This window comes from Vidua macroura, chromosome 14, assembly GCF_024509145.1.
Source record: "Vidua macroura isolate BioBank_ID:100142 chromosome 14, ASM2450914v1, whole genome shotgun sequence".
In the NCBI taxonomy this organism is placed as follows: Eukaryota; Metazoa; Chordata; class Aves; order Passeriformes; family Viduidae; genus Vidua; species Vidua macroura.
Window position 1 is genome coordinate 6,379,512 of NC_071584.1, and position 17,459 is coordinate 6,396,970.

Consider the following 17,459-nt stretch of genomic DNA (forward strand, 5'->3'; position numbering starts at 1 on the left):
AGCGCCGGCGCTGGCTCTTCTGAGCAGCGATGTCCCCGACGTTCCAGGTGGAGCGGCACAGGTTCAGTGGGTCAGAAGCCCCCTTTTTATCCTGGTTTTTTTTTGTCCGTTTGGATTGGTTTCTTTTTGGATCCTTCATTTGCATGAAGGTTTAAGGCCCATTTCAGTTCTGTCCCGGCCGGCTCGTTCCGCTGGCGGGGTGGTGCACTTTACTTAGGTGTAATACGGTATGTTCAGTACCGTATTTCTTATAACTACCCTTTTAATCCCCTTTGCAATATAATAACTAAACTAACTAACAGTTTAACAATTATCAACGATTTTACAACAGTTTCTAACCTATTTTGACAAAGCCAACAATAACACAGTGCAGAAGTAGGTTTTCTGTATGGCTGGCGTGGACTTCTATCTGATAAAACCCCTCTCCCTTTGCTCCTGAGCTGAGCACTTGGGCTCTGTGAAAAATGCATATTTTATGATTGGCTTTTCGCAATAGTTACAATGAATATTATATGTGTAATGTTGGAAAGTTATGCTGTATTAATTCTCTCAAGTAGTGTGTTGAATGTATTTTTAGGTTATAACACAATGTTAAAATAGAAACTATACTATGTAAGATACTTTTTAACTAGCTGAAGAAAGGGATAAGATAATCAAGGAATTCTTCGCACAAAGATAACAATTACAGAAACCCCTAAATTTTCCAGAGGAGAGGAATTTATGGCTTTCCTTATCAACAGAAACGAACTTCTTCAAGCCTGACTTAGACTCGAAGGCACCTGGGAATTAACAGAAACTTTTTGACAAGTACCAGACGAATTTCTTGTTTTAAATAAAATATATGCATAATCATGAAGTGTTTTGTATATGCAACAGGCTATTGCTTTTAAGGTTATTCCTTTGTTCACAAGGCATGCTTGTCGTGGCTTAAGTGCCCAAGAGCATCCGGACGTCTGTAATTCTTTGCTTTTTATTGTCTTGTAATTGTCCTAACTCTAAATTTTTATTACTCTAATTGTATTACTATTTTTATAACCATTTTATTATTATTAAACTTTAAAAATTTTAAAAACCAAGTGATTGGCGTTTTTCACAGGCTCATTGCAATGGTAATAGCAGGAGTGGATGGTGTGAACACACTTGTGAATGCTAGTCTGGGAAAGTGGATTGTTTTTCAGGGTTGGTCAGCGGCAAAAATAGAAGAGAAAACCGCCATGTTTGTATTTGCCATCATCACTACCCACCTAACGATTAAGTACGCTGTCACAGATCTTGGGGGTGGTGTCACAAACACACGCGACACCTGCCCTCCCGCGTTCCAGTGTTGCCAGGAGCCGGCCCCGGCCCCTCACAGCGAGTCCTGGACCGCAGCTTCCCTGCAGTTGGGACGCGCTTCTTGCGCTCCCGCAGGGTTCCCGCAGCGCTCCAGCAGGCTCCATGTCGTCGCTGGGGGGGTCCGAGGCGGCGGAGCAGACTCTGCTCGTGGGGAACTTGGAGAGCCGGGTCAGGGAGGAGATCCTCTATGAGCTCTTCCTGCAGGTAGCAGATGGGTACCCTTTATACATCGAAATGCTGTTCCAATGCTCGAGAAGAAAAATTCGACCAATGGGATGTTCAGTTAGGAAAGCTGGACAACATGCTCTGCGGAGGTCCCTTCAAACCCTGACCTTTCAGTGATGGTGTAGAAACACAAAGTAGTTGGACCTATTTGAAGCCCGAGCTGAATTCCTACCTGTTTTCAACATTAAACAGTAGTCTGCTGTATAACTGTAAACTGCAAATGTGAGCTGAAGAAGTTTATCTTCTTAGAGGACATGAGTAATACAAGACAAAATGTAAAAGTGATAAAGATGGTCTTAGAACACGGTTTTGCATTATTCTTCTGCATAATCTGCAGCAGCCATCCAAGTGCTAGCTTTTATCTGGGTCTTTAGGTCATCCCAGTAACTTGTCTTTTTCCCTTGTTTTATCTTGTTTTCGTTCCCTTTTGCTGCAACAGCCAATGCTTCTCATTGTAATCTTGCCCTGTCTTTGAAAATATCCAGTTCAATATTCCTGCTATGGCATAGTCCTGAACATGCACCCCTGACCTTTAGCTCTTCCCTTCCATCAAATGATGAGCAAGTATCTACTTCTACTTCTAAACTATTAATATTTTTATTTATGAACTGGAAGAAACTTTTGCAATGGAGTCAGTAAATTAGTCTTCCCCTTTGAGAAGCTAATTATTATGGCATGGTATTCTAAAAATAATAAAGATTCTGGTCATGAAAGATTAAACATGAGTTGATGCTTGGTTCCCTTTTAACATTTCTGGAGCTGATTTTTGTTTGTAGAAGGCTCAGAATTTGAGCTTTGGGAATGTGGAGAGACATTTTCATAGTAAGAAACTTACGGTTTCTGACTATGGCTGAAGAGAAATAATTAAATATTCAAAACACAGTGAAGTTTCTGCTAAATAATATAAATTTCTGCTAAATAATAGAAATTTCTTTCAGGCTGGACCATTAACCAAAGTGATGATTTGTGAGGACAAAGAAGGAAAACCTACATCTTTTGGATATGTCTGCTTTAAACACAAAGTATCAGTGCCTTATGCAAAAGCTCTGCTGGATGGAATCCATTTGTATGGAAGACCAATTACTGTGCAGTATTGGAGAGGTATGTTTTGTAATCCCAATGGTAAAGTTTAAGTGTAAATGTTTAAACTTTTTTAAGAACAGTTTTGAATCCTAAAGCCTTTTACAAAGATAACAATTTGTAGTTGGAAAAACTAATTTTTTTGTTAAGAAACAAAGACTTCCTGGGATTTTTGCATAGGGAAGGTTTCAGTCCTTGTAATTTTTTATTTACTAAGAGAATACAATAGATTGGTCCAGAACATCATAACTTGCAAGCTGTGTCAGACACTGCTGTATGGAAAACAGCAATCCAGGTTTTCATGCCAGATTACATTTAGGAATTGGGGTGTAACTTTACCTTGCAGTCTGACAGTAAAAAATGATTCAGTATGGCCAGCCACTCTTGAGATGGATCATTTTTAGACTAAAGCCACAGAGTTACCAGTGCTTTTGTTTTAAAGGGAAGAGATTGTAGTTCAAGAATATATTATATTCTTAACTTTATGTATATGGGACTAAACCTTTGAGCAAGCCAACAATCAGGCATCGTTTGCAACCCAGACTCATTAAGGACTCATGTTCCTTCTGTGCCACTGCTTCTTTCAAAGGCTCTACAGAGCAGTTGCTGGGTTTAAGCAGAATATATGTGGTTCTTAAAATCAGAAGCATCTCCTGTGTCTGTAATTGGGCGATGATATTGTTCTTGATTACTTCAACAGCCCTGATTTGTGCTTCTGTAAGTGAATGAATGAGAAATGAACATTTTCAAGCTGTAAGATGATGCTATTGATTATCTGCCATAAAATGGCACCATACCTTTGTATACTACCTTAGATCTACTAGCAGACTACAAAACAGTTTCTGTGGTTTTTAACTGGTCAATTGAATTGTCATAACTGAATAGTCAGTATGCTCTTGTCTTATTTCCAGGGAGTTCTCACTCACCAGAACTAGACAGTTGTACAAATGGTTTTGAACACCATATTGACTTAGAGTCTCCTGCAGACAGGTAAGAAAGATCACCTGTGAATGAAGCCTATGATTATAATTTTTAAAAAAATTGTATAAAGAAAGTGAGTTGATGTGGTAGAGCAATCTTGAGGTTTTTCATCAAAACAGAATCTTGTCATTGCATCCTTACTGAGGGCTTGCAGTTAATTTTAATGTTTGGTTGTTTAGCTTGCCAGATGATTAGTTAGCTTAAATTTTCCATACTTTATTTGTTTCTACAATATTCAGGGCCATACTGAACCCTGGGTTTTGTACTAACCAGGGGTCAGTTTTAGTACTAACCTGGGTTTCGTACTAACCAGGGGTAATATTTTCAGTCACTGGGGAACAAAATCTGACAAGTCTTTTTTTAAACCCACCAAGTTTACACCTGCATTTTTTGTGTATATAAGCACAAGCAGCTGTCATGTACATATACACATGCACAGTTATAAACCTGTTATAATGGAAGTCTAAACACCTCACATTCAGTATTTAAAATGAACTCCCATGGTGAAATCTAATACACTTTTGTGCATGCACATAAGAGGATTGCTCATTAATTAAGCCCTTGGGTATATTTAATTTGTTTTATCTTTATTTTTCATGTAAGTCCTGTTGCTAATATCTCAATTGTCTTCTTGGATATTCCCATTACAGCCCAAGAGTTAAGTCTCAGTACTCTGATCAGCAGTATGTGGTGGACATTCAGTCTTTGTACATTGGCTTGTTTTTCTTTTAGACATCAAGAGCTTTCTGAAAATTCTCTATTTCCTGTTACTCCTTTGCCAGTGAACAACAGTTTACTTCATGATCACCCTGACTTTCAAGAGGTGGTGAGTTTGTGTTAGAACTTAAAAATTTGGGAGCGTTTTTATGAAGCTGAATGTATTTTGCATTTCTGTAAAAAACAGTGCTTGCTTTAGGTCTCAAAATGTGCTATAACACAGTATTAGGATACTTCAGGAACCTCTAATGACAGGATCTACAGAACCAAATTATTTTCTTCCTGCAGGAATATCTTAAAGGTATATAGCTTAAGAAAGCTAAAAACAGTGAAGTCTACGAAGCTCTCTCCTGCACTGTGTTCCAAGTGGTGGGACAAGTTGACCTCATTGGACTACAACCATACAAGCAACAGCTCCTTCACATACAGCTAATGGGGAAACCTCCTAGTTCTTCTCAATTCAGCAGAAGTTTAAAATGGGCTAAAACCTAATCTAAAACTCAATCAACCTCCAGTGCCCAAGTTCAGGAAACAACAGTTTGAGGGTTTCTGGCCTAAACCTTCACATGCCTGTTTAGGTCTCTCCTTCATGATTTACTTTCACAGCAGTAGATGACAAGAACCCACATTTCACTTCCCCTCTACAAGACTCTGGTGCATTGGACCAATATCACCCTAATCTCTTCTGTCTGAGATATTCCACAAAGCAAGGAAACTGGTCTCTTCAGGTGAAAATCTGTTCATCAAACCTACTCCCCAAACACATCATGAAGCTTCTGAACCTGATGAGTCTGTGGACTGGTAGGACTGAAGAAACCCAGCCTTTAATGTGAGGTACCAACTGTGGACAGTCCTGCTCACTGAGTCTGACTGGGGACTGGCCAGCCCTTGGAACTACAGAAGGGGGACAGTCTGGATCAGTTACCCTTGCTGGCTGCAATCTGAGCAGGAAAATGGAGATCATCTGTTCCCCATCTATAGGGTGGGGGCCTGCCCTCCCATCTTCCCAGGCTGTGCCCTGAGAAGAGCTGGTACTTGTATGAACTTTCCATCTCCTATACTCCTTTTTGAAGGCTCAGGTGCACCATCTGCCCTCTGTGCTTGCGGATGAACCTACTCCTCAGTAACAAGGCAGTACACCAGCACACACAACCAACTTCATCCCATTTTCTGCTTGCCAGAGAGGATGGTATTGAAGTGTGTCACACATGATAGTTTGCTGAAGCTTCAGCAGAAAGTGATCTCATCACTCATATGCCTTAACAAATGGTTGCCAGGCAGGTTGCTCACTTGGGAATCTTTCAATGTCCTTGTTGGAATGCTTTGTTCCACAAATTCATCAAATTTTGTTCCAAAATTCATCAAACCAGGTTTGAAGAACTTGCAGATGTGCATGCCTTTACAGTACCAACAGGCACTGCAGTTACAAATATTTATCAAATAGAGATGAAGAAATGAAAGGAATACTATGTTTGTTTAAATTATGTGAAGACTAGCTACCAATTTAGCCTTAAATCAGGTTGTCTCTGTTCTAACTTTGCCATGAAAAAATTGTCTACTTTTCTGAACTATACTAGTTGTTGTCATAAAATAGCTTTATTCTCATTCTGTGTTATTTTATAGTTTGTTGGTCTTTTAATTGTATAATTCACAATGCATGCAAAATGAAGTTCTTTAAAATTTCCTCTTCACAATGTAAACAACTCAAATTTCTATTTCTCTAAATGTACTATGTTCTGGCATAGCAGTATACAGTACAGAGTCCAATGGGTTAACAATTTCTTTATTAGCAGTACCTTCAGACTTATCCTTTTCTCCCTATCAGAATCAAACTGCACAATTCAAGACTGCACGGAGTTGTCCTGAATTGGCCACATCCAAGTGACTGTGAACTGCACCAAGCAGGATGAAAGAAAGAGAAAATGGCAAAGTTGTGACAATGACTAGTACTGAAGATAATAAAAGGAGACAAAGACAAATAAAAGAGACAAAGTGTGGACAAACTGTGAAAAAAACCCACAAACCCCAAGAAAAAGACATATAAAACTGTCTATTTTTTATTATTATATTTGCTTTCATCTTTGAACTCTATTAAAGAAGGAATGTTCAAGATTCATAGTATTTTTGAAATGTGTTATGCATAGAAACTTAGCATATCCTGAGTTGGAAGGGTCATCGAGTCCAGCCGGACCTGCACCCTCCATGCTGTCCCCCTTCCCATCCCCTCCCAGCACGCCAGACCCTTGGGGAACAAGTTCTCCCCAAAACCCTACCAGAACCCACTGAAACCACAAGGTCTGGCTTTTGTGCCCCTTCTACACTGTCTGCCACAACTGAAAGGAGTCTGGCTGGCACCACTGTACTTGCAATGGCCCTTTAAGTAGCTGCAAATTTCACAGGCCCAGCTACACCAATCTCTTCCCTTTACTTATCCTCAATAAAAGGCATTGATTTGAAGTATATTCACAGAATAGTTAGTTGGTGGTTGGAAAGGAGCTTTGGAGATCATCTAGTCCAACCACCCCACCAATGCAGGGTCACCTGGAGTTGACTCAGGAAGTGTCCAGGTAGGTTTTTGTCTTCAATATGTCTGGAGAACGAGACTCCACAACCTCTCTGGGAAGCTACCCCAGTGCTCTGCCACCCTCAATGTTAAGAAGTTCTTCATCATGTTAAGGTAAAATTTGGTTGTTCATTACCACTGAAGTCAAAGGCTGTCAGCTTGTGTAGCTATTTATACTTATAAGCAGGTAATCAGAATAACCACTGGTTTATAACAAGCAAAAGAGAGTTTACTGATTTTTTTTTTTTGTAGCAATAGAAGGACCACATTTTTACAACATTTTTTCAAGAATGGTTCAGTTCTTGTGACTTTAATACATATGGAAATAATTCTGCATTTAACAAGAATGACAGTTCCACAAAAATGTGAAACAAATAATTGCTAATTGTGTGGAAGACCTGTCTTGCACTGTTGCAGCTATCCTTACTCTTAAAATAATCTAAGCCTAATATTAAAAAAAACTCCAAACCCAGGAATAAACCATAACAAATTGTTTACCACTGAAACCTACAGAAACATTACCTGAGCAAACCACTTTGGTAACAATAACAGCTATTTTTTGTCAACTGCTTCACAAAACTAAATGTAAATGATAAAAATGTGATGGTATACCACAAAGCATGAAAATCAACACTAAAATGCTTTGTTATTTTTATTTCTGTGCAAAATGTTAAATGGATGAAACAAATTATAAACATGCCATCCCTAAAATTAAAACAAAACCAAAACAAATTAAATTATTAGATGGTGCATTAAGTGCAAAAGCTGCTCCACATGCTTAGATCTAGCTTTGGCTTCGATTTGGATTGAAGTAATGTGTAGAAATGCATCTCCTTTTTTCACTATGAGAACAGTCAGGCATTGGAACAAGTTGTGCAGAGAACAGTTAAGCAGTGCTTGTCCTTGGAAGTTTTCAGTCGAGGCTGGATACAGCCCTGAGCGACATGACCTAAAATAATACCTAAAATAATACCTAACCCTGCACTAAAAACTACCTGAGGTCACTTCTAAAAGGAATGATTGCATTCTGACAGAGTATTGTGACAGAACTACTCTTAGTAAGAATCTACAAGCACTTCTGTTTGAAGGTTCACCATCACTTATTTTCTTAGACAAAATACTCTCAACTGGTATCTGATTTACAAGCAAGCTTGCATTTGAAACCAAACTTCTTTGGAACTAAGTCAGATTGTTACACTATCAAGTGTTGAGAGCGTGAAGTATGATCCATCAAGGACCTTAAAAGAAAGCAAACAGACTGAAAAGTGTACAAAACTTTATACCTCAAGCATCTTTTTCATATACATTTGATATTAAATATACTGTAAGAATGATAAAGATCTCATTTTTGATGAACCATCAAGTGTATTTTTACACTGGGAGCAAGAACTTCAATAGGCAAATGTCCCTTTCCTGCCTCCTAATCATTTTTGCACTCCTGATGGACTGAACGCAGCGCACTGAGGGCTTCCACTGTCACTGTGAGCTTTCCAATTACTGCACTGGCATCTTGTGAATCGAAAACTAGAAAGGAAACATCAGAAAACAGTATTAGCTATTCAACTTAAGGTTTCAATTTTGTTTTGATAATTTTCTTTAGTGTTTGGACAGATTAAAGGGCAACTAGCATATGCTAAAAAAAAAAAAAAAAAGGGGAGAAATAAATAAATAATCTTGCAGTTCATGTCCTCAGGCTACTGGAAATTAACCACTCCTAGAACTAGAATATATATCAATAAAAGTATTAGTGTTGAAATTAATTTAGAAAGGAAACCATCAATATAATAATTGTCTATATGAAATAATTATTTTTCACAATATGTAAATAAAGATATTCCAAATTCTATTAAACACATATCTACATACATAGGAATAGTTTTAAATAAAAATACACCAATTAATGCCTTTTCTACACTGTGTATGATGGATGGGTCCAAATCAGCCTCAACAAATCACTCAGTGAACTGTCAACTTCAAGAGCAGACTTCAGGGGACTGTATCCTTTTTACTTAAAAGAAAAGCAGGATAATTATAGTTAATTATATCAGGAGATAACACTAATTCTATTTTCTCATTTTTATACTGTCCTATTATCTCTGAGACATACTGTTAGATGTTTTGACTATAATATTTTTCACCCATCTTCTTGTTTAGTCATTGCTTCATTGCTTCAAATTCCACATAAACTGCTTTGACACAATCAGCAATGAAAAAAACAAAATATGAGAAAGATATATGGTTGCAATCCTCAAAAAGAATAAAGGAAGTTTGGTATCTAACTTAAGAATGACTTTATCTTCATGCACTAGTGTCCTATGAATTTCCCTGTGTCTAGGTTTATTATTTTTCCTTAAACCAATATCCAACTTGGAGAACATGTACAACACTACTTAGCAATTCTGTTTATTGTGCCCTTACATTTAATTGACATCTGTGTTCAGATCTGAAGAAGTGATCCTTTTACAATTATTTCATTTAAGAAAATATACAGATATATTATTTTTCCACGATCTGACATATTTTAACATTAATTTAAATTCTCTGAAACATCTTAAGTTTCAGAAAATATAAAAGTTTCTATATTATGGATGCAATAAAAATCCCCAAAAAACTGTACAGCATATGCAGGAAAGGGGAGAAGTGCAGAAGGGAACAAGAATAAAAGTATTTCTAGCTACTATTATCATTTTCATATATATAATTAACATAAAAGTAAAAATTAGTTTAAATGTCTGATATTAGGGGAAGAAATGCTCCTCACAATATTGAAGTAGTTGTCATTACATGGTAATGATTAGCTTACAGTAACTTGTAATAAAACCCAGTCCTTCTGGTCCTAATAATTCTCTCAGATGATAGTTAGGAATTTTAAGAGTTTTGTGAAAAGTGACTTTCAAGAATTTTGTTTACATAAGTAATCAATCTTATCAAATAGGAATTATGACAGTGGGAGGTATAGTCATAAATTCCAGAACAAAAATCAATCTTCCAGTGCAAGATTACAAAATACATTTTTGGAGGAACTTTTGTACTTGGAAAAAAATTATTGGTGGAAAAAAGCTTAAGTTGCTCAGCCACAGCAGGAAATGCATCAAATTATTCTTCCAGAGTATGGAAATTTGATGATTCTTAGAATTTTCCTTATCGCATTCCTGTAAATTTGAGTATTTTAGCAACAGTGTGGATGCAAATCAAGCATGATAATGGGAATGGATAAGAAAGCCTATTTCTTTTCCCTCATTACTCAGCTCCCCATTGCTCAAGTACAGGAATTAGACACAACAGCAGAAGTAGTAAAGTTACATTTGCCTGGCATTCCGCTGAGGCTCACTAGAACTCTTGCTATTGCAAAAGGTACCTTGTGAACAAGGGTGCTCTGCATCCAATCATTGAACTAGGTCACTTACTGGGACAGGAGAGTGACTCTTTTTTAACAGAGCTGCTTTCAGCTTCTTCCCTGAGCTTCACCCCAAGGGGGAAAGAGGATTGAGAGGAAAAAGAAAAAAGTGCACCATTGGTAACTCTGTCTCTGCTGCCATGGGGAACAGGAAACTGAGCAAGGAGAATATTATCCTCATAGGTGACAAAAGGACCAAAAAGCCTTATTGAGTCTTCTTATCAACATTATAAAAATGCATCCTGTGACCTCAGGAAATGGAAAACTCCACACTCCCTAATCACATCACCTTGCTCTAATGAGGCACGATGAGTTTGGTCACAGTCTGTTACAGAAGGGTGCTCACTAAAACTGATTCCTAATCAAAACCACCAGTATTTCATATTGTCTCACACATGTTTCATCAGGAGGAAACAGACTTGAGGTACTCAGGGTTATAATATAATTTCAAATAACATACAGAGGTTAGTAATACCAAATTGCTGATAAAAATTTTAATACAAAACAATTTTTTTATACAAAATACATATTTATTGTCTTACCATAATGAAGTATGTTGTAGAAAAGACAGAATTATAGCACTGGACATGGCTTTAAAGTTCTTAGGTTTTATAAACTAATTTCTATGAGCTGAGAATGCTATTTGGTTTGGGGTTTTTTAAAAAAACTTTAAGGAATAATACTACTAAATAGCTTTTGCAGACTTTTGCAAACAAATATGGAAGTTATTAGTATTCAAGAATTTCTTCTTGAAACAATGTCAATTATTTGCACAGTACATCTACTTTGCCTGCAAAGCAAAGTAGAAATTCAACGAATTTTAGGCTACAGAAGTTTACAAGAAAGTGATTTTTAAAACTTACCATCAATATCTTGCTCAATGATATCTCTTTGGTTCTGGAATATCTCTTTTAAACTGACATAAGCAAACCCAATATCCTCACATTCAAGATCCTGTTCATCTTCTGGGGGATCACTGACCACTGTAAATTTTAGGCTAAACACACATGCACAAAAAAAAAAAGAAAAAAAAAAAAAGGTATTTTGCTTTCAAAAAGGGTCAAAAATCAAATTACAAGTAATGAAAAAATACCCCGTACTATTTTACAAGTTTAAAATGCATAAACACCCTTGGTGTATAGGCAGAATCTTTCCATAGATTTTGTTTCTTGGTGGTCCTTTTGCTACAATAAAATGGGAAACTGGACTACTGATGAACTTCTGCCTTCCTATTTATTCAATACGAAACTGAAATTTCAGCACAAGCCAAACCAGACATTCTGATAACGGCAGGAAAAACCTACTTAGTAACACAGGAGACAGTAGTGACATGATGGCCATGTAAGAGATGAATGCTTCTGTTCTGAGAAAAAGCTCACTGCTGTTATTTTACCTTCTTTTACCTCAGGTTTGTAAAATATTTAGTATCGTTATCTAAGTATTTATATGGGAAATTGTCGCACACAGACCAGCTATTGTTTCACTCTGTTGAGGAATCAATCCATTGCAGGTGGCTCAGGAGCAGCTGCACGTTGAGCACTGGAGAAGCCCAGCCCAAGGCAAGAGGCTGGGAACTACAATCCCTTAGCACAACAAAGGGCGCAGGACCCGTGGCCCAGCCAGGGCAGGGACAGTCAGAGATACAGGCAGGAGCCAGTAACTCCCAGACCTGGGGTACAGCCAGGGCAGGGACACTCCGGGACATGAGGGTACGAACCTTTGTTCAGGGTCCCTCCTCTGATATGAGGCTCCAACTTGAACTGTTATTGTCTTATTTAATTACTGCACCAAAAATGAAGTTATTTTAAGGATTGGGACCTCTAAGACTCAGCGATTGGAAACCTGGGCTGAAGTTGGTGAGGACAACTGGTCTGACTGGGACAGTGTGAGGGGTGTAGCTGCAAAGGGACCTCAGATCAGGTGAAGTGTGACTGCCACAGTGGTCCTGGATAGTTGGACAGGGAAATTTCTTTAGCAACTAAATTATCTGTCAGGGAAATAAAAAAAGAGTATTTTATTCTCATTATTGTTAAATCTTAGTAAAACATGCTTTATTAGAATATGTTCAGCAACCTTCCTAATATAGATGCCAAATAAGGGATATGGAATGAAGAGAGTCACTCTCTCTTTCTCGGAGTGAATCAGTGATTTGTGAGTAAAATTTACAAATGACTCTGACACTTCAAATGCAATCAGCAGGTATCCTAGTCTTCTGTAAATTGAATGGATCTTTAAATTAACAGTTGTTCCATTTTAATGATTATTGACATTCAAGAAGAGACAGAATCAAAGTATATTATTCATTCTCTCCAAGTAATGCACATGGCTACCTCAATGAAAAAAAAATGAATAAGAACAAATTTATTACGATGAAATTGAACAAGTCTAATTTCTAGTCTTTCTCATATGTATTCATCTAATAGATGTCTGCTACATCCATATATACACATATATATTTTTTTTTCCTTTAAATTCTGGGGCCAAGGAATATTTCCTGCAGTTCTTAAGACTCCTTTAAGTATTCTGAATTCAGAAAGCAACAAATGTACTACTCTACCATTGCATAGACACATGCTTTTCAAATTCATTACTGACAGATACTGATGATAGAATCTAGAAACTCTGTTTCGTAAAACAAAGTTGTTTAAAAAAAAAAACAACAACAAACCAAACACCCTCCCAAATTAAACCACAGCACTAAACAAACATTAGATGAGTTTGTAATATTCCATTCCATATGCACCTACTCCGAGAAGAAATAAGACCAGCAGCAGCCAGATCACAATGCAGGCATCATTCCTAGCTGAAACAATTATTTTTTTCTTATTAGTTATGTATTAGCTACTTAGGGTTACCTTATCAGTGAAGATAAACAAAAAGGCAAACCACGAGCATTATTTACAAAGACCTAAAATACAGGTTTTTAGTATTAATCTGTACCTGTCAGCAGGTAGATCTGGCTTTAGAAGAATTGACTTGAGATACTCTCTTTCTACATGATTATTTTCCTTATCCACATTTATCACTGCAAAGCAAATAAATTCATATAACTGGTTATCAATTGTTTTTCACCTATTAGAAGAAAGAACATGAAGAAAATAACAAAATAAAATAAGTGTTTATTTCCTTTTCTTTTCTAAGGAAAAACAACAATGTGAGAATCAAATGTTAAAATCATGTGATCTAATGGTGTGTACTGGCAGGCTTCTATGAACACTGTCAAAAAAAAGATACAAAAGCAGCATCTAAGCATGTCACAGAGCTGCCACTTTCTATTAATGGCAATAGCATCCATGATTTTAAAAGCCAAGGGTCTTTACTGCTTTGCATTTGAAGTGATTTACTCTATTTTCTTCCACTAGGAAGTTAGAGATAATGAGAATGTATGGCAACGTGCTTATCCTTTTTGACAACCTCAGTAATTCAATCCTCCTTTCCTGCCACAGTATTTCAATACAAGAAATCTTCAGACCAATGAACTGGAGAAAATCTGTCATCTATATTCCCTCTCAAGTGGGCAATGCCAACATAGCAGTGGTTGATGTGACATTTCTGATTAATTTCCGTCTTCAGCTACACACGGAACAATCCAATAATCTAAGAGTAAGAGGAGGATCTAAATGAGTGAATTCTTTGGGAAGTTGCGTTTTAAAATCAGTTTTGTAGATGGCAGGAATTTTAAAGATCTGACTAAGACACCATTTCTGCAAAGCCACTTTTATGTAATTATTTTTAATTTTAATGCCTGTATTAAGGGCTTGTCACAAATAGCAACAACCCTAACACTGATTCACCCTCTCCAGAATACTCTTAGCTAAAAGTCCAAGACTGAAGCACTCAGGCTGAATCTTAAATGAAATAAGATTTTACCAGGAAGAAAAATTTAATTGAAATATGATGACATAGCTGGGGAAATAATTAACAAGAGAATTATAAATTATTACAATAGTTCTATGTATGCTAGTAGTGTAAATATAAAGTATTAATTGGCAAAGTATGACAATTAGTATGAAACAAGGATGAATCAGTTCCCCTATTAAAAAGCTGTCATTTAAGGAACACTGAGTATTTGCAAGTAGTGATGAAGTCCAATTACATATTCTCTCTTTTCAACAGTGTTTTAGATGTACAGGTTAGAATGTTTTTCTTTTGCTAAGATGTATCATCATGTCCTGACAGAAAAATTAGATCATCATGCTCTTCTAAAAAGAATATACAGATTTTAGTTATGTACAGTCTAATTTTGAAATTTATGTGCTACTAGCATATTTAAATATGTTGTGATGTTGCCATTTTCTATATCAGCCTCCTTCAGCATTTCATTGTATACTTGATAATTGCATACTTACCTCATTTCTTAAAAATCACTTTTAGTAGTTCCCAAAATATCCGGAAAATAGGCAAATAGAGTTGACATACAGAAATGCAACTATAATATATAGGAAGTAGGTTTTATTGCAGGTATTTTCATAAGACAGAATTTAAGAGAAGAACCAAGCCTGCTCAGAAATACATCAGCCTTACCAGTGCTATAGTTATAGTGAATCCTCTGACCACCAGGTGGTTTTGGAAGTGACAGTGGGGTCTCCTCTGCAAGGAAATGGTTTAATCTGCATTCTACAAACAGCTGCTGTATTGTCTCATCTGCTGTAATTCGTGACTCAGTAAGACCGAGTGATGTAATTTTAATCTGAATTTTTTCAGCTTCCTATTTAAAAACAAAATATAATACAAATTATTTTTGTTTCTTTAAGTGTTAACACAAAACAAACATACATAAATATATGTAAATCATCAGCATTCTATATGATTAATACTGATTGACTGACATATACAAAATGAGACTCTGAAGCTCCAGGGTTTGTAGCTAAGACTGTTGTTGCAAGAGATACTGATTTCCATTCAATGTTTAAAACGTTTTTGCAGAAATCATAGCTATAGTCTGCTGGTTATCTTTAGGTAAAAATGCTATCTGAATCACAAATTCCAGCTGTCATCATTTTTACCTACACAGCAAAGTGATCCTGTAACTGCTTAAAATACTATTAGTAATACAAGGTACTGAAGCTTTCCAAATAAAAGAGAATTGTTAGTATCTACTGCAGAATATAAAATATTTATTAAAATATTAAATATTTATTAAAATATTTCTTCTATATGGAAATATTTTGACAATTTTTATTTCTAAACTTAAATCACCTGAAGTACTAAATCACATTCAAAGTATTAACTTTCTATATTCAGTCAGAACTCCAAGTTAATGTTCTTATTTAATATGGTGATAGCTTACGTTTTGCTGAGAAGATGATAAAATTAATCAAAATGAAAAGCAATATATCTGATAGTAAAAATATCCACCATACAGAATAATTTCCATAGCTGTCAAGTCCTTTCAGCATTTGATTATGTAATTTTACCCCCTCCTTTCAAAAGACTTCATTTTATTATATATCCTATGACACTTTAACTTAAAGTCCAAATCTGGATCAATAATTCAATAAGGTTCTTCCACTCTTCAGCAAGTTCATGGAAATTTTACCAGGATGACAGAAAAATTCCACAGCATTCTGTCTCTACTAATAAAGGTTTATGGCTTTAGCAATTTTTTTTCCTAAAATCTAATAAGTTAAATGGCTACTGAATGTCATTAAAGTGATGGTCTTTGACTTGAATATGCTTTTCCTATTCAAATTTAGAAATGAAATTAAACAAAATGAAGTGTTTTATGATCAATCATACATCATAGACAAGAAGAAAAAATAAAGAAGCAACTGGTACAGACTGAAAACTGGAAAATCTGTTAGATATGCCTTATGATCAATATATCTAAGAAATAACCATGAACTGTCTAATTTGCAACATACAAAAAACCCTGGTGTGATCTTAAATTACTTATATAGTGTGGCATACAATTCATATTTATAGGATAATTAGCAAAATTATCTCCAAAATTCACAAAACTTAGTTACAGTATTTGAGTATCAGCAGGATAATTATCTCAAAATTTTAAAGAAAGTGATTTCTGATCTTAAACAAACAAAAAAGAATTCAATGGCAGTTTTGACATGCTGTATTCTATAATCAACCCAAGAATTCAAGCAAAGTAATGTGCATTTTTAAAATCCAACTTTCATCACACGTTGCCTTAATAGTGTATAGCTTTCACTGTTTTTATCTACTGTTCACAAACATGCACATTGTTACTCATCAATGGAGGGACGTAGAAATTGAAACCTGACATTAATCTACATTAAAAATCCTCTCAGAATTGTTCTTACGTAATTTTGATAAAATAAAATACAGGATGACTAGAAAGGTATAGAGCAATTGTATTATCGTTTGACTTAATAATGATTACTAGTATTCATTTTAGTTCTCAAAATTACAGGTGAAATTTTTTTAACATTTTACTTATAAATAATGCAATCTTCACAAGTGCCTTCTGTATTTTTCTGAAGAACATATAAGTCACAGCATTTCTACAAATCTACTGTAGTTGAAGACATGTAGCTTCTTTAAGATGTACCTTCTACAGCTTAAAAAAAAAGGAGCAGTATTTCTTATACATGTTTCTTGTTGCTAGTTACTTTGTAAGATACCACATAGCCTTGGAAAGAGCACTTCAAGAAAATAAAACTACCTCTAGGATATCACATTCCAGAACATTTAAACCTGTTAATTTCAAGTACTAGTTTTATGGCTAAGATTGTTCAGTCCATGTTAGATATAAAAGTGTGAATTTTTTTTTTTAGAACTATCCTATTGAAATACTGTTCAAAATAAGTTTATATTATTAAATTTATATTATGCTGTACTATTTTGTATATATGGCTTCTAGTTCTGAATTGCTGGTTTTAAGGATAAGTCAAGAGATTTGATACTGTTCATGTATAGCTTCATTGAAAACTGATGTTAGATATAGCAACGCTACTCTTAGAGGACATTAGGCTTAAAATATTTTTTAGTCTTACCAAATAATTGCCATGTATACTCTGACTCAGCTGTTTAATATTTGTGGATACTGGACTTGAAATAATACAGTCATCACTGTCAGTTTTTATTGATTCAACAGCATCATCCTCTTGATGATCTTCTTGATCTTAAAAAAAAAAAAAATCAATGCAGGTAACACCCGCTATATTTTAGACCACCTAAGACTTA

The 17,459-nt window shown here is 35.7% G+C and overlaps 2 protein-coding genes across 12 annotated transcripts in view; one reads left to right on the forward strand and one right to left on the reverse strand.

Annotated features, from left to right (window-relative positions):
• Positions 1-1,317: 1,317 nt before the first annotated feature.
• Positions 1,318-6,450, forward strand: RBM11 (RNA binding motif protein 11). Of its 4 annotated transcripts, none has more exons than XM_053990648.1 (5): positions 1,318-1,539; positions 2,499-2,661; positions 3,552-3,630; positions 4,354-4,447; positions 4,627-6,157. In XM_053990648.1, exons 1-5 carry the CDS (start codon positions 1,438-1,440, stop codon positions 4,645-4,647), a joined length of 459 nt encoding a protein of 152 aa, XP_053846623.1. In that variant the 5' UTR covers positions 1,318-1,437; the 3' UTR covers positions 4,648-6,157. The 4 variants fall into 4 exon arrangements, with proteins under 4 accessions (XP_053846623.1, XP_053846624.1, XP_053846621.1 ...); XM_053990649.1 differs by having other exon boundaries at positions 4,354-4,444; XM_053990646.1 differs by lacking the exon at positions 4,627-6,157 and adding an exon at positions 6,164-6,450 and having other exon boundaries at positions 1,319-1,539.
• A 655-nt stretch (positions 6,451-7,105) lies between these two features.
• The window catches only part of LOC128814626 (protein fantom-like), a 40,156-nt gene continuing 29,802 nt past the window's right edge, over positions 7,106-17,459 (reverse strand). For 6 of the 8 annotated variants that reach the window (XM_053990638.1, XM_053990639.1, XM_053990641.1 and 3 more), the window contains 5 exons: positions 17,270-17,397; positions 14,823-15,006; positions 13,239-13,323; positions 11,162-11,295; positions 7,106-8,425 (listed from right to left, as the gene is read on the reverse strand). In XM_053990638.1, coding sequence (XP_053846613.1) covers positions 8,322-8,425; positions 11,162-11,295; positions 13,239-13,323; positions 14,823-15,006; positions 17,270-17,397 — 635 coding nt within the window. In that variant the 3' untranslated portion in view covers positions 7,106-8,321. Of the gene's footprint in view, positions 8,426-10,269; positions 10,364-11,161; positions 11,296-12,116; positions 12,286-13,238; positions 13,324-14,822; positions 15,007-17,269; positions 17,398-17,459 lie in introns of those variants that run through there. The other 2 variants (XM_053990642.1, XR_008439430.1) reach the window with 2 other exon arrangements.